This window comes from Aulonocara sp. 'chitande type north' Nkhata Bay, linkage group LG13 (assembly GCF_057382095.1).
Source record: "Aulonocara sp. 'chitande type north' Nkhata Bay isolate Kocher_YH1m ecotype deep benthic linkage group LG13, A_spYH_male_GT1.1, whole genome shotgun sequence".
Lineage (NCBI taxonomy): Eukaryota > Metazoa > Chordata > Actinopteri > Cichliformes > Cichlidae > Aulonocara > Aulonocara sp. 'chitande type north' Nkhata Bay.
In genome coordinates this window covers 33,353,763-33,379,018 of record NC_141356.1, presented here as the reverse complement: position 1 = coordinate 33,379,018, position 25,256 = coordinate 33,353,763, and the positions used below count along the sequence as shown (strand labels likewise).

General features: G+C 45.4%; 1 protein-coding gene across 1 annotated transcript; it reads right to left on the bottom strand.

The window, feature by feature from the left end:
- Positions 1-491: 491 nt before the first annotated feature.
- On the bottom strand, positions 492-23,686 carry qkib (QKI, KH domain containing, RNA binding b). The gene is made up of 6 exons (XM_086260091.1): positions 23,300-23,686; positions 18,279-18,415; positions 17,967-18,083; positions 15,161-15,304; positions 8,189-8,276; positions 492-7,975 (listed from the first exon to the last, which is right to left on the bottom strand). The coding sequence occupies exons 1-6, from the start codon at positions 23,427-23,429 to the stop codon at positions 7,569-7,571; spliced, it is 1,023 nt and encodes a 340-aa protein (XP_086116217.1). The 5' UTR covers positions 23,430-23,686; the 3' UTR covers positions 492-7,568.
- Positions 23,687-25,256: the final 1,570 nt, after the last annotated feature.

Below are 25,256 nucleotides of genomic sequence, written 5' to 3'. Positions count from 1 at the left end.
TAAAAAGTCCACTGACTGTTTTGGTATTGACATGATATTAGTTAAAAGTATTATAGAATATATAGTGCAACCTTTCGCATACATTTGTAATCTGTCCTTTCAAACTGGTGTGTTTCCCTCACAAATGAAAATAGCAAAAGTTATTCCAATCCATAAAAACGGAGAGATGTCAGTTTACCAATTACAGGCCAATATCACTACTCCCACAGTTCTCAAAAATTTTAGAGAAGTTATTTGTTAATAGACTTGATAAATATATTGAGAAGCATAACCTCCTAAGTGATAAACAACATGGCTTTAGAGCAGGGCTGCCCAATCCCAGTCCTCGAGAGCTACTATCCTGCAGCTTTTAGATGCATCCCTACTCCAACATAGCTGAATCAAATGGTTTGATCTCTTCAGCATGCCATCATGTTTGGCAAAGGCCTGATAACAAGCCATTCATTTGATTCGGGTGTGTGGGAACAAGGATGCACCTAAAAGCTGCAGGACGGTAGCTCTCGAGGACTGGGATTGGGCACCCCTGCTTTAGAGCATGCCTATTCAACTACGAAGTTAGTTGGGCCAGATTTTCAAACTGAGGAATTTATCTGGGCCAGATTTTTTTTTTTTTTTTTGAAGCCAGTAAGCAGCAGATCATGATCAGTTTCAAACCCACACAACTGTACTGAAAAACAAGTATTTTTTTTATTCCTTTTCCCCTATAAATCTGGTGGTGACCTCTCACAAATGCACACCAAAAGGTCCATTTAAAAAAAAAGGGAGCTATAACTAAACTATTTTTTGCACATTTGAAATACTAATAATAATAACAAAAAACATTTTGATAATTCCCTTTCAAATTAAAATATATATTTCGCTGACCACTCACTTTTCCTGCCATGGATGGAGCCCCATCGGTCACAAGTATACAGACACGCTTCATATCCAGACCATTTTCCTCAAAAAGAGCTTAAATCTTCTCAAACATCATTTCGCCAGCTGTGTGTCCCTCTAACGGTAGCAAGCCGAGCAATTTCCCATCCAAAAAACGGACATATACGCACAACTGTGCATTATCAGTTCTGTCTGTGATCTCCTGCTATAGACATTACATCAGTTTTCTTCAGGTCATCTAACAGCATTTCAAACTCGTCTGACGCCTTCAATTCTACGAATATTTGAACTGTCCTACAGGGGTACGTTTTTAATAGCAGATGTCACACTTACTTTAATTTATTCATCACTTTTCACTGCATCCACCACGGCCAGCATGCAGTATTTCACCGTTTCAGAATCTGTGAAAGGCCTTTTCTTCTTCGCCAAGAAGCAAACACGAAGGGAAGATGCTGCAGCTCTCTCTTGGGCTGTACAGGACCCTCACCATGGTAGCACAACTCCGGTTGTAAGATTATTAAACTCGGTAAAATGAATAAGTATTTGTCAGTCCAGGCAGGGTTAAACCGACAGTTTTCATTGTCAATTTTGCGCCGTTGGAGTGAGAAAGACATGCTGTTGTCGCATCTTATATTACGATGATTGTTTAATATGTTTACATCACGGTGCATTGTGGGTTAAATATTGCTAGGCTACTAGGAGTGTTGCATTCACAGTCTACACTACGCTGTAGGAATTTTTAATTTTTTTAAAATTAATTAATGAATTAATTTTTTGCGTTTTCTCTGTGTTTCTGCCAGGACCACAAGCAGGGCCACTCGCAGGTTGCTTCTGGGCTGCATTTGGCCCGCGGGCCGCCATTTGAATAGGCTTGCTTTAGAGTGAAAAGGTCCACTTCGATGGCAGTGATGGAACTTGTTGAAGGGATATCTAATGCTATAGATAATAAGGAATATACTGTTGGTGTTTTTATAGACTTAAAAAAGGTGTTTGATACAATTGATCATTCTATATTAATGAATAAACTAGAGAGATATGGCATAAGAGGGTTAGCATACAAGTGGATGAAAAGTTACCTGGATGAAAGATATCAATATGTCGAATTCAATAATGTAAAATCTAAGCAGTTGAAGGTAACTTGTGGTGTTCCTCAGGGCTCTGTGCTGGGCCCTAAATTATTCAAATTATATATAAATGACATATGTAGTGTTTCCAAACTGTTAAAATGTGTATTGTTTGCTGATGATACCACTCTGTATTGCTCAGGTAAAAACCTAGAACAGCTTCTGACTACAGCGGAAAAGGAGTTAAATATATTAAAAAACTGGTTTGATGTAAATAAGTTATCATTAAATATAAAGAAAACAAAATTGATTATTTTTGGCACTAGACAAATGAAAAATGTATCTAAAATAAGGGTTAATGGAATTGAAATTGAAAGAGTGTACGAGAATAAATTTCTTGGAGTGATAATTGATGATAAGCTGAGTTGGAAGTCTCATATAAACCATGTGAAAACAAAAATGTCAAAAACCATCGATATTCTCTATAAAACAAAGCATGTCCTGAACAAAAAATCATTACACACACTTTATTGCACTCTGTTGCTTCCATATATGACTTACTGTCTGGAGATATGGGGTAATGCATATAAAACGAACACTCTTCCTATTTTCAAGTTACAAAAAAGAGCTATAAGAATTATAAACCAATCAAACTATATAGAACCAACTAACATTTTGTTTATTAATCTGAATACCCTGAAATGTTATGATTTAGTTGAATATAAAATGGCACAGATAATGTATAAAGCACAAAATAACTTGCTTTGCTGCAGTACTCAGAAGCTGTTTAAAGTCAGAGAGAGTCAATATGACTTAAGGGGAACAGATTTCTTTAAGAAAAACAAGATGAGGACAAATATAAAGCAGCGATGTGTTTCTGTTAGAGGAGGTAACCTGTGGAATAGTTATGACAGTGATTTAACAAGGTGTGGTTCATTTTCCTTGTTTAAAAATATGTTTAAAAATAGAGTATTAGAAAAATATATAAATCACGAATGAAAAGAGCAAAAATAATAATACTGAAACTCTTGACTGTTCTGCTTTGATGTAGTTACTTATCTAAGGTGGAAAGTTTTTTTGTTTGTTTTTTTGTTTTTGCTTTGCTTTGTTTTATTCTTTGCTTCGAGCCCTGTGTACAGGAGCTGCATGCAAAAAGATCTTTCGTTAAAAGGGTTGGCGTAATAAGAAAATGATTCAGCCAAGACCTTTTGATTAGCCTTGTCTCATGCTTTCTTGCTTTGTGGTACATCTTTATTCTGTATTCACTGAGATATTTGAATGCTAATCAATCAAATCAAATCAGATTGTTCAATAAACAGCACTGGGATCTCCTCTCTGTACATGGTTTGTCATGAGACACTACTGTGGTGTCGCTTGCAAACTTGAGAACCGTGTTTGAGGAGTGGATAGCTGTGCTTTTGGTAAGAGTGAAAAGAGGCGAACTGAGCACACAGCCCTGTCCCTGTGTGGGACCGGATTGGATGATATTCTGGCCCCTAGTCTCACCACCTGAGGTCTCATTTAAAGAAGCACAACTTTAACTTTCTGCATGATTATTGGGGAAACTAACCCTACATGGAGTTTGTTCAAATTATTTAACCCTGACTAAATTTTAGCTGAATTAACTCATAGGGTCAGGGTTATTTCTTCAATCCATTATAAGGGTGGGGTAAAGGTTTCTGAGAGGTAAAAGCTCAGCTTCAGACACTCTAAACTCTCAGACAGCCAGAAACATGACAGGTGGACTCATCAAAAGCCGTGGGCGCTGCCCCTCTGCAGGCTTCCTGAAACTGTCCATTCAGAAAAAGGTAGGCATGAAGTGAGTAGCTTCACTGAGGTTCAAGATCACCTAAAGAAGCATTATTTTGAAAAGTGACTCAAATCTGCTCTGATACAAAGCCTGAGAGCATTTCTGCTGATGTGGACCAACTGAGCTGTAGCAGTCTGAGTGAAATAAGACCGGTTTCCAGATGAGGCAGGAGCTAAAGCAGAGCCAAAGCAGGTTTAGTAGGCTACAGGTTAATATGAGAAGACTCACGATGTTCACTTCCTGCAGAAATGAAAGAAATTCTGAGTCATTTTTTACTCTGTAAAACTTTTATTTCTTTTTTAAAATGAATCATTTCTGTTTAGAACAAACATGAAAGTCATGAAGCAATGCTACATTTTCCTAACAGCAGGTTTGCTAGTGGTGCTGAAACACGTGAGCATCCATAGAAACATGCACCTAAACAGGAGGCCCTGTCTTCATCATAAATTCAAAAAGCTGCTACAGATTTTTACTTCTATTGCATCTCTTTGCAAAGTTTCACATTTCATAAACACTTCTGCTCTTTACATCTCACATATATATTTGTATACTTTTACACATAAAAGCTACTCTCTCTTTGCGATAAAACTAAAATAATAGAAATAAAAAGACAGTAAGACACGAAAGTGTCTGAAATGGTCAGATGCATTCATCAAGTCGAACATTTTTCTCTTCAAATCTTCTCTGAGGTTTGAACATCTGCTGTACTGACACAGGAGGAGGAGGAGGAGGTCTGTTCCAGAGATCAGACAGATACAGATTAAAATCTCATTAGGAACATCTGTCCCTCACCTGACCACCACCATCACTGCCAGACACCAGCAAACACTCTGGTTTACTGGTTACACCTGAATGCAACCCGCTGCAGACCAATGCTAACTCTCAAAGTTTGGAATCGCTCACAAACGTCCTCATGTTTAACTTAAACAGATCAGAAAGGTCAATTTTTTCTGAATGAAAGGAAAGGTATATGTTCATTTAACACCACGCTGCAACCTGTACATACTACCTGAACCACTTTAGGGCCAATTTCCTCCTTCAACATCTCAACGAACAACCAAGACTGAGTGGTTGAGCAATAAAGGACTCTTTAGATGAGCTGGTGTTGGCCAGCTGGAGCTGGCAAATATCTGAACCGACTGCGTTTACATCCAGTCTGAAAAATAATTCCGACATGAAACACGCATTAATGTCAGAGGTGTAAAATCACTGTCGGCTCAAGCACTTCCTGAAGGTCTCCTGGACCTCCACAGTCCTCCGTGTTAAATCTTCTAGGAAGAGGAAGTTTGTGTTCTGATCTGATCTTTGTATAAATGAGAACAAAATGAAACCACATTTTCTTGATCCAGAGAAGGGTGGACTCCCGTCCCTCACTCTGAAGACGCTTGCCGAGCTGTTCCTGTCGGTGTTTGCGATGAAGAGAAGCAAGGCGAGAGGCCATCACAGCCTGATGTGTGAAGTCTACAACATCTCTCGGCGTTGAGTTTTACCGCGAACCGTTTTCACCAGGGAGACACCGTGATGAGAAAGGTCTCGTGATCACCTCGTGGTACTGCATGTGGACGATCCTTTAAGTTCGGTTCTTTCAGGTAAAAGTCTTTCTGTACGTCTCCTTTCACCCTGCAGATCATCTCTTTAACCAAAGTCCGAGTTTTAAAGGAAAACGTGACATCCTGTGAGAGATCCTCGAGTGCGAATAAAAGTTCACATCTGAGTGTTCGGACCATGAACTCGGTTAATGTGGCGGTCGGGTTTACGCCAGGTTTCTGTGCAATTTCATCGGATTTGTTTCATTAGTTGTGTCAGTGTTACCTATTGATTACTTTCCAACTACAGATTACAGTTTGATTGTTTTAGTACCAAACCCCCGGCAGACAACAGGTTTCTGATCTTTACAAGTTCACAGAGTAAAATCATGTTTCTGATTTCTGACAGGAAGTGACCTCACAGTGAAGCTGGGACTCTGATTAGCTGATTTAATTTAGTGGCCTGATTGGTCAACAGCTGCTAATATTTTAGCAATGTTTTACCATGTAGACTTTTGTTATTTCAAGAAATATAATACAACTTAAAAAAATCATTATTTATTTTTGATCTTTTGCCCTTTTTTGGAGAGAGAAAATCAGAAATGTTCACATTTATGTCTTGAGAAACAACAGCGTAGACTTTAGCTCTACACTGACCGTCAGCAAAAACACCTGGTTGGCGTGTTTTAATCACATAGTGATCCCAGAATACTTGATAAACCTGTCAGTAACCACCAGGGCTTTGGTCACATCACCAATCATCTCTGAGGTCAAAGTTCAGCATTAAATCCGTCATGAGCAAAGTCATTGATGTTTCAGACGTAGATCTGCACAGAGGTAAGTTTTGTTAGCAAACGTCATAGCAAGAACTTTAATTGAAAGCTTCCTGTTTACTGTCTCCTCTAGAGTCACACCTAACTTAGCTATAGGACTGTTAGCTCTGTCATCTATCCACGCTGTAACATGTTTAAAGTAACATATGAAATGGAAGAAAACGTAAAATAAACCCACAGACATCTGTAGCTTTACAGGCCTTACCCTAGCTTAACTTAAAGTCTGACCTGAACTGAAACCCAGATCAAAGTTGGTTTGTTAAAAAATTCACTCAAAGACAGTCCATTATTTTTCATTAACCTCAGAGGATCCGTAAAGTCTTCAAAAGCACGGAGCTGTCTGTTCTGCCTAAAGGTGAACAGCTGTGCCACTGTCACACATCAGGACTGCGTTTCCCAGAAGCCACCTGTTTTCTTACTGGTTTCTTGCTGGGCTGGTTTTCTCGGATCACGTTTAACTCTGTGTTCATTGACATAAAGCGTCCACAGCCTGAAGCAGGGGGCGCTGTAAGCAGTTTTGTTTAATTATAGACTGAGTCCAAATAAAACACGACTCCACGCTTGTTCTGGCTGTGTGATGAGTTATTCCTGAAATTTTAATTTAAAAAATCTAAACTTTGATCGGCCACAGCTGTGTCTGTGTTTGGTTAAAGCACGGTTTTATCAATCATTTCATTTTTAAAGCTCTGACCCTTCCTTTCAGGTGTGTTTGCATTATGGCTGTAACAAACATAGCTTCAGATCAAAGTGAATCTGTGGCGTGGGAAAGGTAGGCGTGCAGCCAGAAGGGCGGGGCTAGGCAGAAGTTTAGCCCCATCAGCCCTTGGAGGACAGGGACAGACCTGTCCATCGTGACAGAACAGGTACGTCATGACATCATCGTTGGTCAGTGATGAAAACAATAAGAAACTTGCATTAAGGCACACACTGGGAGACAATTTCACTCCAGATGAGATCTGAGAGGCTTTCAGGACGAGACTGAACTGAGACATCATCACAAAGGTGACACCCCTTTGAGTGCCTCACTTTGATTGGTCACTGTGGCTCATAAAGGCCAAAGTAATATTTCATGCTTGGATGTGTAAATTTAGCTCTTCCTCTCACAATACCAAAGTCCTCATTATTCTGATATTTAAACCTTTCTAATACTTTTCTCTGAAATTTTATTTCCTGAAGATTACAAATTTTCAAATCACTTGAATCAACTTTTACTTCCTCTCCAAAAATCGGCGTGTTTGCATCGACCTGAAAGCGTCTGCAAGTGGAGGCGTGTTTTCAGTTCACAGGCGTGTTTTCAATGCAGGAAGCTGTGGTCACATGACATCAGTGCTAGAAGTCAGTTCAAACATTTTCAGCCAATCAAACGGCAGATAATGATGGAGCAATGACGACCTCATCCGTCCAGCAGGAGGCACAAGGCCGTGTGTGTGTTTGTTTGATCGTTTGTTTGTTTTGTCTCTCAGGAAGCATGTCGGAGGACCAGTGTAGGGGCAGGGCTCCACTGGCCATGAGTGTGGTGGTGAGGGGTGGGAGAGCATTCACAGGAACAGGGGGGGGCGGGCTTACCCAACATCCCTCCAGAGTCCAGCGGGTACTCCAAGATGGACGCTGGTGCCGCCAGAGTGTACGGGTAATCGTATGGCGTCGTGTAGATCAGGCCAGACTCAGGCCCCACCCCTGCCATCAGTGCCGGTGTTCCATTGGGCAACACTGTCTGGATCTGCCGAATCAGAGGCATGAGAGTGGGGCCTGTGGGGGCGGGTGTACGCAGGGCAGTGGGCGGTGCCAGTACGGGGGCGGGGCCTGAGAGGACACGAGAAGCCTGTTGCGAGACGCTAGATGCTGCGAAAGAAAAGGCGAGGGATGCTGGGTATGGGTAACAGGAAAGGGGAGGGTTTATAAAAAGGGGAGGAGTTTTAGTATGCTTGCTGTAAAAAGACAAAATGAAAATCTGAATCAAACGGTGTGAATGGCATCTAAAACACTGCATGCTTCATGTTTTTCATTTTAACCAATACATTTGGCACAAATGATTCATGTTTAAAATGACTGTGTATGATTGGCCAGTCTGTCTCTTACAGGTTTTGATGCTGGCGTCTCTGTACGTCCCGTTCAGGATGGCCAACTCCATCAGCTGCATCTTCTTCAGACTGTCCTCGCCCTCTGCCTGAAACACAGACACGACTTTCAGACACGCGTGTGCTGTGAGAACATGCAGAACCGACACACACAGCAGCTTAAGTTCACACAGAATTTCATTCAGCCTGAAAGTATCAGATGTATTAAAAAGTATGAAAAACTGTAAAATACATTTAAAAAGAATCTGAAATCAGCCACTACAGAAAGATTCATGTCGTATAAAACAATCTGTAAAATATCCAAACATCAGTAAATGATCATAAAAGATCGTACGGTTACTGTGTAACCTGAGTTCTCTCCTATACTCACTCTACACCTACGACTGCACAGCCACTAACAGCTCCAACATCATTGTGAAGTTTGTGGACGACACTACAGTGGTGGGTCGTATCACCAACGGTGATGAGACGGCTTACAGGGAGGAGGTCAGCGCCCTGACCCACTGGTGTCAAGACAACCATCTCACCCTCAACGTCGCAAAGACAAAGGAGTTGATAGTGGACTTCTGGAGGTGCAGAGAAGTACACACCCCCATCACCATCAACGGCGCTGCTGTGGAGAGAGTGAGCAGCTTCCGGTTCCTTGGTGTACATCTGGCTGAGGATCTTACGTGGTCAGTACACACAAACAAAACAGTGAAGAAGGCGCAGCAGCGCCTCTTCTTTCTCAGGAGACTGAAAAGATTCGGCATGAGCCCCCGCATCCTCAGGACCTTCTATCACTGTGCCATTGAGAGCATCCTCACTGGATGCATCACCACCTGGTATGGCAACAGCACCGCCTACAACTGCAAAGCTCTCCAGCGAGTAGTGCGGTGCTCTGAACGGATAATTGGAGGTGAGCTTCCCTCCCTCCAAGACATCTATAGGAAGCGGTGCCTGAGGAAAGCGGGGAGGATCATCAAGGATTCCAGTCACCCCAGCCATAGCCTGGTAGCCTAGCCTGCTGAAGTGGAGGGCTGAGCAAGGCGATGACCCGAAGGTCCACCCCCAGCACCGTCACCACGTGCTGTCCGCAGACAGATGAACCTCAAGAGTAAACTCGAACAAGACACTCGAGGTCAGTCATAAAGTCCCAGCTCACTGAGCGGGTCCGTGCTGGCCGTGTAAGCCCATGACACAAAGGCAATGCACCAGATAGGGAGTCAGCAGGCTGGAGAGCTTTCACTCACAGGCCGTGTCAGACACAGCGAGGTCTGACAAGCATGTAAACCCGCGGCACATGGTTAGCAGGCCAGAAAGCACAGGCAGTCAGCTACAATGAGCCTGTGTGCACGCTCTCCACATGATCTCCAGCTGGAGCCTGGGGTGCACAGGGCCTGAACCCGGAATCCTAGGAGCACAGTGAGGAGAGGAAGCGTCGCTCACCGAGCAACTGAGTGGGGACCCTACTGGACACACAACCCAGCAAGAAGTGGGCAATGCCAGACAGGGAGCCAGTGCTGCTGGAGCGTAAGCCGGTGAACCGTGGGCAATGTGCCAGGGGAACACAGCCCGCAGCGTCAGCACGGCCGCTGAAAGCAGAGGGCTGAAGTAGGGACGTGACCCAAAGGGTCTGTCCCCAAGCCGCAACACCACCCTGCGCCGTCAGCAGACTGGTGAGGGGGCTGGCGGTCCAGCCAGCCGAAGCCCAAGTGGGGAACACAACCCGAAGGTCCACCCCAGGGCCGGGCGTCTGCTAAGTGCTGTTGCAACAGGGGCGAACTCGCTACTTGTGCACAGTCGGCCCTACAGGCTGGAGAACACTTACTCACTTACTGACTGGCTCTGACTCACTGCAGTCAGAGCTGAGAAGCCACTCCGCTCGACAATGACAGGAGCCCCGCTGGTTGTGTGAACGGCGCACTGCGGGTAACACACCAGACAGAAAACTGGCTACACTAGGCTGAAGAATTCTCACTCGCCGCAGCGAGGTCCAACTGGCGTGTAAGCCAGCGAATACGGGCAATACTCCAGGAGAGCACAGCCTACCAAGCCACTTGAGCACGGCAGCTGGCTATCGCCATGACAGAAACCCGCGATATGCAGACGACGCCCCAGATGGGAAGCAAGAGTGGGCCCGACAAGACACCTGCGGACAGTAGGGAAGTGTCAGCTCACTGAGCGGGCACCTGATGGCCGTGTGACCTGTGACACAGGGGCAACGCACTAGACCGAGCCAGCGCCGCAGGCTGGAGAATTGTCAACTGCTGGCCCATGCCTGCAGCGGAGCTGGCCACTATGCCCAACTCAAAGGATGTCAGGAAGAAGGAGGGTGGTTGGAGGACAGCTGAACCTAGGCTCCGAGTCCTCCCCGCCTCACCTGAACACGGCCATCTCCACATCCCTGCATAGGCCCCTCAGCACAGCGAGGTGGCCACAGGGTAGACAGGCAGTCCCATCAGGTACAGTGGGGCAAAAAAGTATTTAGTCAGCCACCGATTGTGCAAGTTCCCCCACTTAAAATGATGACAGAGGTCAGTAATTTGCACCAGAGGTACACTTCAACTGTGAGAGACAGAATGTGAAAAAAAAATCCATGAATCCACATGGTAGGATTTGTAAAGAATTTATTCGTAAATCAGGGTGGAAAATAAGTATTTGGTCACCTCAAACAAGGAAAATCTCTGGCTCTCACAGACCTGTAACGTCTTCTGTAAGAAGCTTTTCTGTCCCCCACTCGTTACCTGTATGAATGGCACCTGTTTGAACTCATCATCTGTATAAAAGACACCTGTCCACAGCCTCAAACAGTCAGACTCCAAACTCCGCCATGGCCAAGACCAAAGAGCTTTCGAAGGACACCAGGAAAAGTATTGTAGACCTGCACCAGACTGGGAAGAGTGAATCTACAATAGGCAAGCAGCTTGGTGTGAAAAAATCAACTGTGGGAGCAATCATCAGAAAATGGAAGACATACAAGACCACTGATAATCTCCCTCGATCTGGGGCTCCACGCAAGATCTCATCCCGTGGGGTCAAAATGATCATGAGAACGGTGAGCAAAGATCCCAGAACCACACGGGGGGACCTGGTGAATGACCTGCAGAGAGCTGGGACCAAAGTAACAAAGGTCACCATCAGTAACACACTACAACGGCAGGGAATCAAATCCCGCAGTGCCAGACGTGTTCCGCTGCTGAAGCCAGTGCATGTCCAGGCCCGTCTGAAGTTTGCCAGAGAGCACATGGATGATACAGCAGAGGATTGGGAGAATGTCATGTGGTCAGATGAAACCAAAGTAGAACTTTTTGGTATAAACTCAACTCGTCGTGTTTGGAGGAAGAAGAATACTGAGTTGCATCCCAAGAACACCACACCTACTGTGAAGCATGGGGGTGGAAACATCATGCTATGGGGCTGTTTTTCTGCCAAGGGGACAGGACGACTGATCCGTGTTAAGGACAGAATGAATGGGGCCATGTATCGTGAGATTTTGAGCCAAAACCTCCTTCCATCAGTGAGAACTTTGAAGATGAAACGAGGCTGGGTCTTCCAACATGACAATGATCCAAAACACACCGCCCGGGCAACAAAGGAGTGGCTCCGTAAGAAGCATTTGAAAGTCCTGGAGTGGCCTAGCCAGTCTCCAGACCTCAACCCCATAGAAAATCTGTGGCGGGAGTTGAAAGTCCGTGTTGCTCGGCGACAGCCCCAAAACATCACTGCTCTCGAGAAGATCTGCATGGAGGAATGGGCCAAAATACCAGCTACTGTGTGTGCAAACCTGGTAAAGACCTATAGTAAACGTTTGACCTCTGTTATTGCCAACAAAGGTTATGTTACAAAGTATTGAGTTGTATTTTTGTTATTGACCAAATACTTATTTTCCACCCTGATTTACCAATAAATTCTTTACAAATCCTACCATGTGGATTCATGGATTTTTTTTTCACATTCTGTCTCTCACAGTTGAAGTGTACCTCTGGTGCAAATTACTGACCTCTGTCATCATTTTAAGTGGGGGAACTTGCACAATCGGTGGCTGACTAAATACTTTTTTGCCCCACTGTAACCCTGGTCGTCTGACCAGAGTCAAGCGTCATAAACATCATCCTCCTGAGAATCAACCTCCACCGGCACAGGCCTCACAGAGGCGGGGCAATGGGAGGCAACGCTGCAGCCATCATCTCCATTTTAGCCCAAGAGGCACAAGATTGGGGAGGGCTCTCCATGTCCCCAGCCTGCCTGCAGCTGACGTGTCAAGCTCCATCCCTGTAGAGGGAGCGACGAAATGGCCGCCAGCAGGGCATCAGTTACCCTCACGCCCCTGTTAGGGCATGCTGCCCTGCCCAGGGAGGGCCCGAAGGGGCGTCCAAAGAGACCAGGGACAGGGCTATTGGGGGAGGGGCCAAAGGCAAACTACTCCCACCATGCATAGCAGCAACCATCTGCGGGCAGGGGACCACAAATGCTGGGATGCAGCACACTCACTGCCTGCAACCAGACCAATCAGGCAGCAGCGGCACATGAGATAGGAGGCGCTGTGGCTGTATGACATCATCAACCTTGAGGTTCGCTCTACTAGATGGGACCTCAGGAAAGGCTAGTTCCCACACCCGTCATGCTCTAATTAAGAGCTGAAGGGACCCATTTTGCCCGACACTGTGCCTGGGGACCAGCAGGGGGCAGCCCAGGGACAGGTGGGTGACAGGTGACAGGTGAAAGCGTATGCTTGGAAATCTGACATCCTTCCCACTGTAGCCGAGCAACGAGCCGAGTCTTGCTAGCTGCACCCAAGCTATGGGCAACGGCAGACAGGCTAACAGACCGGAGAATGCTCACTCGCCAGCTGTAGCACAGCGAAGTCCCAGTGCCGTGAAGCCTGCAAGGCGGGCAAGATGCCGAGGGAACACGGGCAAGATGCCACACACACAGACGGCAGCTCGATCGGCAAAGGAACCGGGCCACAGGAGACCAACTAGGGGAAACCGGGGCCGAGGGAAAGATAAAGGGGAACCAAGCTAAGGGGAACCACGGCTGAGGGAAACCAGCTAAGGGAGACCAAGCTAAGGGAAAGGGCAGGGGAGAGGCTAGCACCCAGGGAGGCTGCCGAAAGAGGCTCCTGACGGATGCACACACACACACAGCACTCTCGAAGAAAAGTCACTCACACACACGACACAAGTGGAGATCAAACAATCACGTCAAACAGTCATGTCATGTCTGCACAGCTGTTTTATACGTGAGCTGTGGGGCGTGGCCGGGCAAGCTGGAGTGTCTTAAAGAATTATCAACGCCCCACGACCAAGGGGGTTCATACCCCGTATATATGGAATATATAACGGTGTGGAGAGATAGTCTCGATATGCTAGAGACCATTCAAGTCCCAGAAATAAACTTTTGTCAAATTAAGATGACTTGAACTCATGATGGTTACAGTATCCTATGAGCACGCTCAGTAACCAGCCTGCTTAGGGCTGTGCAGACCACATGGGGCGCTGCTGTCCACCACACAACGGCGATTATTTCTACCAATTCCTGAGAGGAAACACAACACAACATCAAACACACACGACACACCTGCCACGAGCTCGTTAGACAATCAGCTCGTCAGTTAACATCTTTCATTTTCTTCAGTCCAACTACAAACTGACTTCTAAACCACTTTGTGTCTCTGCAACATGAAAGTAACTTCAATGCCTCCCTCCAACTTCCTGTTAGAAAACACGCACACACACACACACACACACACAAAGAGAATCATCAGGTGCCCAGACTCACTTCCTAGTTTTTTTTCTTCCTGCCTCTGCACAAATCAAGGAAGTGAGAGTGGAGGAAGTGAAGATCAGCAGAATAACTGCACTTCCTGTCTCTCTCTCTCACACACACACACACGCAAACACACACACTCCTAAATCTAGAAGTGATTCTAACATGAACATGAAGGTTAAAGCCCAAGGGCTGAAACCCCAAAGTGAGGTTGATGTCAGCGACCCGAGTCCGTTTACCTGCCGAATCACCATGGTGACTGATGCTGAGCATCACCAGGTGAGGCTCAGAGTTTCCTCTGATTCTTTAATGCAGCATGTTTTCAGAGTGAGAGATTCTCTGTGTGCAGCATGTTCCTGAAAGCAATGAATGAAGAAGCTCCAGCAGATCAGACTGAAAGTGCACGTGTTCATGGGGCGATCGTGGCTCAAGAGTTGGGAGTTCGCCTTGTAATCAGAAGGTTGCTGGTTCGAGCCCCGGCTTGGACAGTCGCAGTTGTTGTGTCCTTGGGCAAGACGCTTCACCCGTTGCCTACTGGTGGTGGCCAGAGGGCCCGGTGGCGCCAGTGTCCAGCAGCCTCACCTCTGTCAGTGCGCCCCAGGGTGGCTGTGGCTGCAATGTAGCTGCCATCACCAGTGTGTGAATGTGTGTGTGAATGGGTGGATGACTGGATGTGTAAAGCGCTATGGGGTCCTTAGGGACTAGTAAAGCGCTATACAAATACAGGCCATTTACCTTTCATGTGATCAAGTGTTCATGTGATCATGAAACATGAACGCCTTTTCAACCAATCACATTCGTTCCCTCTGATCTGATCTCACGTGCCCTTCATCAGGCTGTGGGACAGGAAGCTGTCATGTTTCACAGCTGTGATGTGAAGCTGTCACCTAGGAAACAAACAGCAGCGCTGAGCGCGCTCAGAGCAACATCCTTCCTGCCATTCAAACCTTTATTCTTCTCTGTCACAAATCAGCAGATTAACCAGTTTCTGCTGCTCCACCTCTGAGGGGTTCACCTCTTTACAGGTTTCATCATCATCATAGACCTTTAATGTCTCTGGTCAGAGCACCTGGCGCTAATAGAGATCCCGGCTTAACAGAAAAAGTTGATAAATAGCAAGTTTTAGAGTTCATCAAGCCAGCGAACTTGAAGAAAGCCTGGATATGTAGAACTTCCTTTGTCCTCACAAAAACACACACAGGTCAGAGGTCAGGGGACTCACAGCAGGCACGAGCAGCTTGGTGACTTCATCTACAGCTCGTTTGAGTTTGATGTCGGCTCGGTTCTGGGCGTCTTCCACCATGATGAGGACATGAAGGTCCTCGTTCAGGTGCTCCCAGTTTGGCTTCCCTCTGTTCTGGTCTTCCTGCAGGTGGAGACATGAGTGAAGACAGAGACAAGTAGTAAATATTCACATGCTGTCTGGTGTTCACAATTGACTGACTTTGGTGAAATGCATCCAGGGAGTTACAGTTTGTTTTTACATTCACTGTCTGTAGTCCTCAGAAGAGGGGCCTCAAAGCTAAAGGCTCTGTGTCCCATTCTACTTTTAAATACTCTAGGAACTATAAGTAAGCCACCAGATCACAACAACAGTCACCTCAAGGTAATTTATATTATAAGGTTAAAAAAAACTGAGATTAACTGAAGGCTTTACAGGGAGTTTTTAGGACTTCCTGATAATAATGAATGACAGTCGTCCAGCCTGGAAGTAATAAATGCATGAACTAGTTTTTCAGCGTCACTCTGAGACAGGATATTTCTAACTTTAGAGATGTTGCACAAATGGAAGAAAGCAGTCTCACATATTTGTTTAATATTTGCATTGAAGGACATGTCCTGGTCAAAGTTTAACTAATTGGTTACACTTTTTAACTAATTGGTGTGTGTTATATGGCTTCATGGACAGATAGAGCTGGGTGTCATCTGCATAGCAGTGTAAATGTATGCTCTGTCTTCTAATGATGCTGCCTAAGGGAAGCATGTATAATGGAAACAGAATTGGTCCTAGCACTGAACCCTGTGGAACTCCATAATTAACCTCAGTGTGTGAAGTAGATTCTCCATTTATACGAACAAATTGAGTCTGTTAGATAGATATGACACAAACCACTGCAGCACAGTACCTGTAATACCTACAGCATGCTATATATTGCGATCTTCTGCTGGCGTTCAGCCTGTTAGCGCGTTAGCAGGAAGTCTGCTGAGTTAGCAGAGGATCGGCAGATGATTGGACGATCGTTTTCTTGCACAGATGAGTGGTCTTAACAAAAACTGTATGAGTTTCAGCACGACATCAGTGCAAAACCAACACCCCCCTCATTCATTGTCCTCCCTCTCCTCTAGCTCCATCTGGCTTGTGTTGAACTGTTGCTACGCCTGTCTCATGTACCTCTGTTAGCGTAGCAGGTGGCTAACCTTGTCAGCGTCACACACGCAGAAACACAAACACGCATGTTTTTTCAGCAGTTTGACCTGAAATGTTTGAAATAGTTTCTTCACTGTGAATCATTCAGAGAGTCTTAATCCTGAGGAGACCGTGTGACTCGGCTGCTTCTGCAGACTCAGAGCTTTCACAGGAAGCAGCTCGTCAGCTCTTATTTTAGAGTCTCAGCTCTTCCTGAAAGTTGGCAGACAAACTTTCTGACACACGGGTGCATGAAGCAACATCCTGTTCGGAGTTGTATTTAAAATCTCAAGCTAAAGACAAATTCATGTCACAAGTCTTTCTTCAGTCTGACAGGACCTAACCCTAACCCAAAATGTCCTGTCCTTTCTGCCAAAGCAGAATGAAACTTTATAAAGTTCAGAATGCAAGCTGGGATTTTGGCTTCAGTTTGAAGTTCAAGCAACAGAAGAGTTTAAGAGCTTTTTTGGAAGGATGTGTGACTTTATTTTTATAGTTTTCAAACTGAACTCTAATCAGTGAAAGTCTCAGTTTTAGGGACAGACCATCCATCTGAGACAGCGACAGATTTTCGGGCTTCGTTGGAGCCACAGATACTTCCTGTTTCGGACATGAACTATTTCTCCAATCAGGCCCATCCCACATTAGTCTGCACCTGCATGAAGAAAGACCCTGCTCAAACTGGTTTGGTCCACTGAGCTCAGGCTGGATCCTGCATGTTCTTCTGCAGGTATCTGTTTCGGGTTGAGTGGACGTTCGCTGTGATAGGATAGAAGTTCAAGTAAAAGGAAAGACGCAGCTCAGCGTTCGTTGATGCACTCAGAACCTGCAGATTCACAACAATAAGCGGTCACTTCACTGAGCGACCTAATTCTACTGACACGTTCTATTCTGACTGATCTCCTCTGTGCACACATCAAACCGAATGTTACAAAGTCCTTCAGAAAATGCACAATAAAACACAAGCAGAATGCAGAGTTAACCCTAACATCTGGAATAAAATTCATAAGAACACACTCTCTGTGATAAGGAAATGTGTCATACCTCAGCAGCCGTGCACGTTCTCACTCTTCTAGCTTCTCAAACAAAGAGAAGGCTCTTCGTTCGTTTTAAATGTTGAAACACATCTGAGTGATGCTCAGGCTCACGTGTTCTGTCTCTGGATCAGCCCTGCATATCTACACCAGATGTGTATTTTCATATGTGTTGTTCTTTAAATGAAAATCTGCTGACTGACCTCTGACTGTGTTTCAGTGTCAGGCATTTTCACTTTTTACGTCACTGCTTTGATTAAACCAAGAAAATCAAATATTTGAAATATAAGAAGAAAAATTTCATCTTATGCCTTCTGTGTGCGTGCGTATGAGCGTGTATTCATATCTTTGTGGGTAGCAATAATTGGAAGTTTACTACACTTATGGGGACCAAAATCCTGGTCCCCACAAGTCTGAAGGCATGTTTGAGACTAAATGTGTTTTTAGTGTCAGGGTGATAGCTAGGGCTTAGGCTCAAGGTTAGGCATTCATTTTTCATGGTTAGGGGCTAAGGAACGCATTGTGTTAATTACATGTCCCCACAAGATATGAATACCTGACATGCTGTGTGTGCATGTGCACGTTACCTTCTTCTTGTCTCTCATAGAGCCTCTTCCTCTCACCATGATCTTACATCCAGTTTCAGCCTCCAGCTGCTTCGCTGTCAGACCGCGAGGGCCCAGAATCCTCCCCACAAAGTTAAACTGACATACACACACAGGTCAGCCTGTTACCATGACAACCTAAGCACTAATCAGCCAATCCTCTTTCAGAAATAGCCATAAATAGTTAGAATGAATCTACTGAGTCGTAAAACTTTGAAACAGAGCAACACTGATGGAAACACAGGAAATGAATTATTATTGGTGCATCACGATGATCCACACACACAGACATACGTCGGGATGCTCCTTCACGGGGACGTAGAGTTTCTCCTGCAGCTGCACCGTTGGGCCGACAGCGTCCGGCAGCTCGCTGCTCTTCTCCGATCCGTTCAGCGTGTCCGTGTACATGTCCTTCCTCACGCGGCTGATCTCTGAAACACACACACACGCAGGAAGTGGAAAACTGTTCTGCGGTCTGGCCAATCAGAAGCTGATTCTGTTTGGAGTTCGTGGCAGAGGTGAGTGGGACGCACAGGCCATCAGCACTAAAACACCTGCAGCAGGTAAAGAGGAGCTGATGGAGCTCGGAGGGAAACAAACAGCTGGAATCAAACTTAACTGAAAACCGATGTTTCAGCGCGCCGTCTTCAGACTTGTCCTTTATGTTCAGGTTTTCAGCGCTGGAGGCACTGTTTCTCTGCGTTTTGTTTTGCTGCTCACCTTTTCTTTGTGTTTGGAGTAAATCTGATCAGACATTCAGGTTTTATATTTGTAACTGATTTAAAGGTCGTGTTCATATTTTTCCAAACATCACCGTGCGAACCTCTGAAACCTGAGGTGACGATGATGTTCTCACCTGATTCCATGATCTGTCATTCCCGTGTCCTCTTTAGCTTCTTGTATCTGCAGGTGAGATGGATGTGATGGATGATGAAGGTGGAACTGATGATCTGTGTGACTGCTGCTCTCCTCGTGGAGTTTGAACCTTGAAGCAGCCAGACGATAACCTGACCTGCAAACATCGGTCAGCTTTCCCTTCATGTTGAGCCTGATCAGTGAACAGCTGAGTGTAATAATGTTCATGTTTCACAGATCAAGCTCAACTGAAGAGAACACTTTAACCTGTGTGGTTTCTTAGTCTTCTAGGTCCTGCAACTCCTTAAGTTCTTAAGTTTAAGGCATTTGGAGGTTCTTGCAAATGTTTCACTGGACAGAACGATGTGGTGTCTCGGGTCTTTGTCCTCTGGTAGGCTTGTCCTCTCGGGGGTCATCCTCACAGTTGCTGACCCACCCTGTAATCGTGTGAGTTATGGGTCAAGCTGTGAGTTGGTGTCGAACCACCTGAGAGGAGGTCTGAAGACTGTGTTACAGGCGGCTGATTGCTGATGGGTCCCCCCTCTGTGGAGACCACCATCCACCTTTACTGCAGTTATAACGGTTGGTGTTCTCGGTCCTTTCTCCTTTACAGAGCCGCAGCTTTATCACTGTGATAACTTTGACAGATTTGGTCCTGCAAATGTTTAACACTGGGACATGTCTGGTTACAAAATAAAGCAAAAAAGCAAAACAACATGTGACAACAATCATTTGACATCACCCTGCAGACGAAGACTTAGGCCAGCAGACCTTTGGAGAGGTCTGTAGTTAGAAACCAGCTAAAAACTCTGTGTTATAGCAGCTAGCTGTGGGGTTCCTCAGGACTCCTGTGTTGCTTCTGTATTCTTTCATGTGCATGTTTTTAGCATGTTGGTTTAACATGTGGCATTGAACGTGTGTTTAAGCTGCAGCTCAGCTCTTTGTTTCTGTCTTGAAACAGCAGCAAGTAGGGACGTGAAACCAGTGCAGCTTTCACAGGAAGTTGCAGTATCCCAGGTAACTGTTTCCATGATGATCGCACATCTTATACTGACCACCACCCCGGTAAGATTTATTTCTCCCTCGCAATGCATGCTGGGAGACTTTATGAAGCTGTCTGTGTGGTGATTCAGAGCAACAAAACAGCCCTCACCATCAGCCAATCAGGAGCTAGGAGTGCGCACACACACGCACACACACACACACACATGCGCGCACACACACACACACACACACACACACACGAACATGCAACTCTGAGTTCTGAGTTCATCCTCATGTCAGACGGCTGTTTGCAGCAGACGTCTGTGAGCAGGAAACAGGAAACAAGCAGCTGCACAGGTAGGAAACACCTGAGCATCTCCTCAGCAGGTTAGAAACACACTAACCTGCTGGTTAGCATCAGAGACTTTCCATCACATCAAGTGATCTCCTCACAGTCTGCAGCTCCTGCAGCATCACGGCCACAATAACCAGCAACATGGGAGCAGGCAACCCGCCCTCAGGACCAGTGTTGGTCAAGTTACTTGAAAAAAGTAATCAGTAACTAATTACTGATTACTTCCACCAAAAAGTAACCCTCTTACTTTACTGATTACTTATTTTCAAAAGTAATTAATTACTTAGTTACTTAGTTACTTTTTAAAAACATGATTTACAACCTGAAGAGGTGATAAATCGACAGATCTTTCAGCCCAATTCTACTTTTTCTGCATAATCCATCATACAAAATGTAATCAAATGGAAAAGTATCTTTTTAAAACTTGTTTTATCAGTTTTAATCTTTTAACTTTATGCATCAAGCAAAGATTTAATTATATGCAACATTCTCTGACTGGAAGAAATTAGTTTAACATTTAAACCTATTTTCTGCACATTCCAGCACATAAAATAAAATATTTTTTGTGTTTACACTCAGTCTTTCAAATAGATGCAAGTAAAACACAGCAGAAAATAAATAAAGTCAAAGACTCAGCGGTCCTGTTGCTCTATTTTCACCTGTAAAGCAGGAGTGGGGCAGGCGGAGGTTTACCCTGGTGCAGGTGTGCCGCGGTCAGTGGAAGAATCCGCGAGTTTCTCTGTGAGTTTCCCATTACGTCGTAGCTACTCGGTGCTTGTTGGAAGTTTAGGGGTTTTTTCGCTGTAAAAAGAAGTTTTCTTCCCACGCACAGCGGACACTAATGTTTTTGTCACTTTTTATGGAATCAAACTCAAAGTAAGGTCAGTACTTCCACGCTTTAAACGCTGCACGCTCATACTCTCTCTGCACTCGATATATGATCCATTGTTGATCTGCACACAGCTGTTGTCACGGACGTCGCACTCGCTTACGTCACTGTCATGAGACAGACAAAAATCACGGTTTTAGTAACGCAGTAACGCAGCGTTCCTACGGGAAAGTGACAGTAATCTAATTATCGTTTTTGCAATAGTAATCCCTTACTTTACTCGTTACTTGAGAAAAGTAATCAGATTACAGTAACGCGTTACTGCCCATCTCTGCTCAGGACACACCTCCAAAATAAACCAACGTGCTTTCAGTCCGCCTACAACATTCACTTCAATGTCAATGCCCCGAGTCATGGCGCAGAGGAGGAGATCACCAGTCATGAAAGGTTATCGTATAAGCACCATGTCCTCACATGGTCTCTTCGTCACCCTCATTGTCGCCCTGATTCCAACGTGAACCATCACAGAGGTCTTCAAAGGATCATCTTACACTGAGGAGTCAACACAGAGACCTAACAGGCAGGAACGTCCTCTCTACAATGGTTAAAATGGGATGTTGGTCCTCACAAAGTCAGACAGACACACACACACTGGTACTAGTGGTTTTACTGTCTGAGGCTATTACAGCAGGGACGCCAGCCAGAGGGGATTCTGGGTAAATTGATTTTCTTCTCTCTCTCTGACTGACACACACACACACACACACACACACACACACACACACACACACACACTTCATCTGAGCTTTTGAATTAATTGATTAGACCAATTAAATGATGAATAGCTGCACTTAGTGTAATTGAGACGCACACAGAGGACAGAAATAAAGAGGAGTAAGGTTTCATACTGTGGTGTGTTCAGGTGCTGTTGGAAAAGCAGTGTTCAGACACATGCCACAATTCTCCCTAGCGTCAGGTCTAGCCGTCCAATCACAGCGCACTTTCTACATCAGTAACTCACAGGTAAACAACACACCTGACACGTTGGCCATGTTGGTCCGAGTTCACAGGACTCTACTGTAAACGAACCTAACTGTTATTAAGTGTTTATTAGGTAAATACCCCCTGTGGCCATCTAGTGAAATGCAGTCTAACCCTAGCATCTACAACCCGGCTCTAAAAAAGCTCACTCGCTGAGAAAATGTAAATGTAAGCAGAATATTGAGTCATATTTCATTATCTATAGAAATCAAGTGTTTAAACTGAGGAAATCATTTCACCGTTTTAATATAAATATCAGATATATTTGAATTGTCTCCAAAAAGCCTGGTGTTTAGCAGCCAATCAGGTGAGCGGGCAGCAGGTCAGTCTCATGACTGGGTATAAAAAGAGCTTCTTGGAGGGCGTGTGCTGTACAGACGTGTCTATATCCTGCACACCTGAGTGTCAGTGTAGTGATAGCAAAGCTCATCTGGGCATGTGTGGCTAACTTACAGATAGCCGGCCAGCCTCAGCGTGCTCGAAGTATGAACTTCATGGAAAAGCAGATCACCTGACAGAGACACAGGTGAGCTAATGTGAGACAGGTGGACGTCTGCTGCATCAGTCTGCAGATCAATCGACCCTCACTGACCATGAGCTTCTTGTATTTCAGTCCTTCTCAAACTGTGAAACTTTATTCAAACATTCACACCTGCAGAAAACATCTGTGCGCACACAAACTGAACCAGATGTTCTCATTCCTCCACCTCGATGTCCGCTGGAGCACTGCCACATAATGTCAGCAGTCACATGACCACAATAACCTCACAGCAGCCCAGAAGGCTCCAACAGCACAAACACAGCCGAGGTCCAGTTCAGGAGAAGCTAGCAGACAGCAACAAGAGCCGCCTGTGTCCCATCCACCTGTCAGTCACAGAGGCCATGCCCCTAATAATGCAATGAGGCTGTAAAGTGACTGAGTTGGATTCCTACTGATTAGTGAAAATTGTGGGTGGGGTTAAACGTGCCAGCTCACCCATTTGTTTTTTAATCTTTCTGATCAATGAAATCAATAAATGATGATCAGTTATTAAAATCCATGATCACTAAAGTATGATACGTTACTCGAGTATGCTTCAGACAGTACTTTTACTCTGAAAACACATAGCACACTTTCTGACAGTACTTACTGCAGTACATGTAGTACTGCCAGCACTTTAACTTGTAGAAGTTTTAAAAGAAAAAGTATCAGGATGGTTTCAGTAAACTTTTCCTTTGATTTAAACCCTCTCGCGCGCGTGCGGGTCTCACCTTCGTCCAGGAGCCTCTCCAGGTGCTGGAAGATTCCGCAGAAGTTCGGCAGACCGCTCATCAGCTTCTTGTCGTTCATGAGTTGCATCAGGTAATCCGGACCGGGTCTGGGCTTCTCCCTCCCCTCCATCCTCCCCACCACGACCCGCCGAACTACACGGATCCGGACCGCAGCGGACTGCACGGCATCAGCATGAATCCAGACCCGCTCCAGACACGGAGGCGCCTTGAGTCCCGCACGCTCGGCTCCGAGTCCGGGTTTAACGCTCCAGCTGCTTCGGCTTTGCCCGGCTCTCCGCCCTCCGCTCCGCGCAGAACAGCGCTGTGTGTCGGCCAGCAGCGGCTCTGAGCCTCCGCTCCGCGCACACGGGGGGGCTTCAAAATAAAACTCTAACTAACTAACTAACTAACCAAATAACTAACTAACTAACTAACGTGTGTGTGGTATTTTGTTCCCAGGCGTCACCATCAATAAAGCTGCTCCGTTTGAACGTGTCCCTCTAAATAGTTTTATTGGTTTTAATGGTTTTTTTCACATGGAAATGAGTCTCGTCCGCCTCCTCCTCTTCCTCTCCCTCTTCATCACCCACCTCCTCTCCAGAGCCTGGGACTCACAGAAGAACAAAGGAGGGGAAAACAAAAACTTTTCTTCTTTGTGAGTTTGGCTGAAAATCGCTTTGGGTGATGAAGAGCAGGAGGGAAATGAAGAGGAGAAGCGTGATGAAGAGGAGCAGGTGCAGCTGCTCCTCAGAGCAGCTCATGAAGAGTTTAAGGGTTGATCCGTCACCTCCGTGAGGAGGTGTTTACTTCCTGTAATGAAGGCATCCTCACCGTCGTGCTCACCTGTACACTTACCTCAGGGGTTGGATCATAAACACATCTAAAACCTGCAGGATCCCGGCCCTCGAGGCCTGGAGTTGGACACCTGTGCTCTACTAGCTCTGAGTTAACAATTACTGAAAGTAGTTTTTTCCTTGCCTGCCCAGCCCTTTCCTGGTGTGGACCCAAAGTGCCCTTTTGTTGAGGGTTTTTTGTGTATGTGTGGCGTCCTGCCTGTGCTCCTCAACAATAATATTTAACTTTTAATCACAGTTCTGCTAAATTAAAGGATCTTTCTTGCATCTGTCACATGATGACCATTAACCAGTGATCGCTCTTGACTGCAGATACGAGTCGGGAACCAGCTCGCAAAGAGCCCCTACATGTTTTGACACTTGAGCTGTGAGGAGTTGTGAGAAACAGAAAGTAACTGGGAGACGCAGACTGAGGCAACAGAAACCAGTAAGTAGGTGAATAGCCTACACTGTAGTCTACAAAACACAGGAGTGTTAGCTTATTATGGACACGTGGGTCAGCTGTTCTGTGGAAACATGGTGTGTGTGCCTGTACATTACCTGTCCTTTATTACCTGCACACGTGTCCTGGTCATTAGCTGCTAGCTAACTGTGTAAGGCTGTCATGGATCTGCAGCTCTGTCCACCATCTCAGGGAACAAGTTTAAGAAATCTTATCGAGTGATATATCACATGAGAGGAGAGAGCTACCGCACAGATTTTCATTATTTTAATATGATGCTCTACGACGTTACAACGATACCAGAAAGTTCCTCAAAATTACACACAGCACAGATAAAATCTCAAAATTTTATAGAAGCCAAACATTTCCGCAGATTTTGCTCCAAGCATATGTGTAAATATCATAAAACTGGATAATAAAACGGAGGCTGCTCAGCCTGAGCTGAAGGCTCTGAGTCTGAACAGACAAAAAGTCACCGTTTTGGTTTTAGGACGTCTTTCAGCTGGTGGAGGTCAGTCGGGTGGACAAACAAGCCCATCTGGGGTCAGCTGACAGGGTCACGTGACCAGAGCCTGGACGACCTGTTACGAGTGGAACAATGAAAGTTTTCTCTGACGGACAAACAACAGAGTGAGAGTGTGTGAGCGCAGGCGAGGTGTGT

Excerpts from the sequence above, each read along its gene's own strand:
- qkib (XM_086260091.1), bottom strand. The coding sequence starts at position 23,429 with ATGGAGGGGAGGGAGAAGCCCAGACCCGGTCCGGATTACCTGATGCAA. Across the intron at positions 8,277-15,160 it reads CCAAGCTGCTCGTGCCTGCT|GCAGAGGGCGAGGACAGTCT; the intron begins GTGAGTCCCCTG and ends TCTGTGTTTCAG. Across the intron at positions 7,976-8,188 it reads AGACGCCAGCATCAAAACCT|CATCCCTCGCCTTTTCTTTC; the intron begins GTAAGAGACAGA and ends ACCCATACCCAG.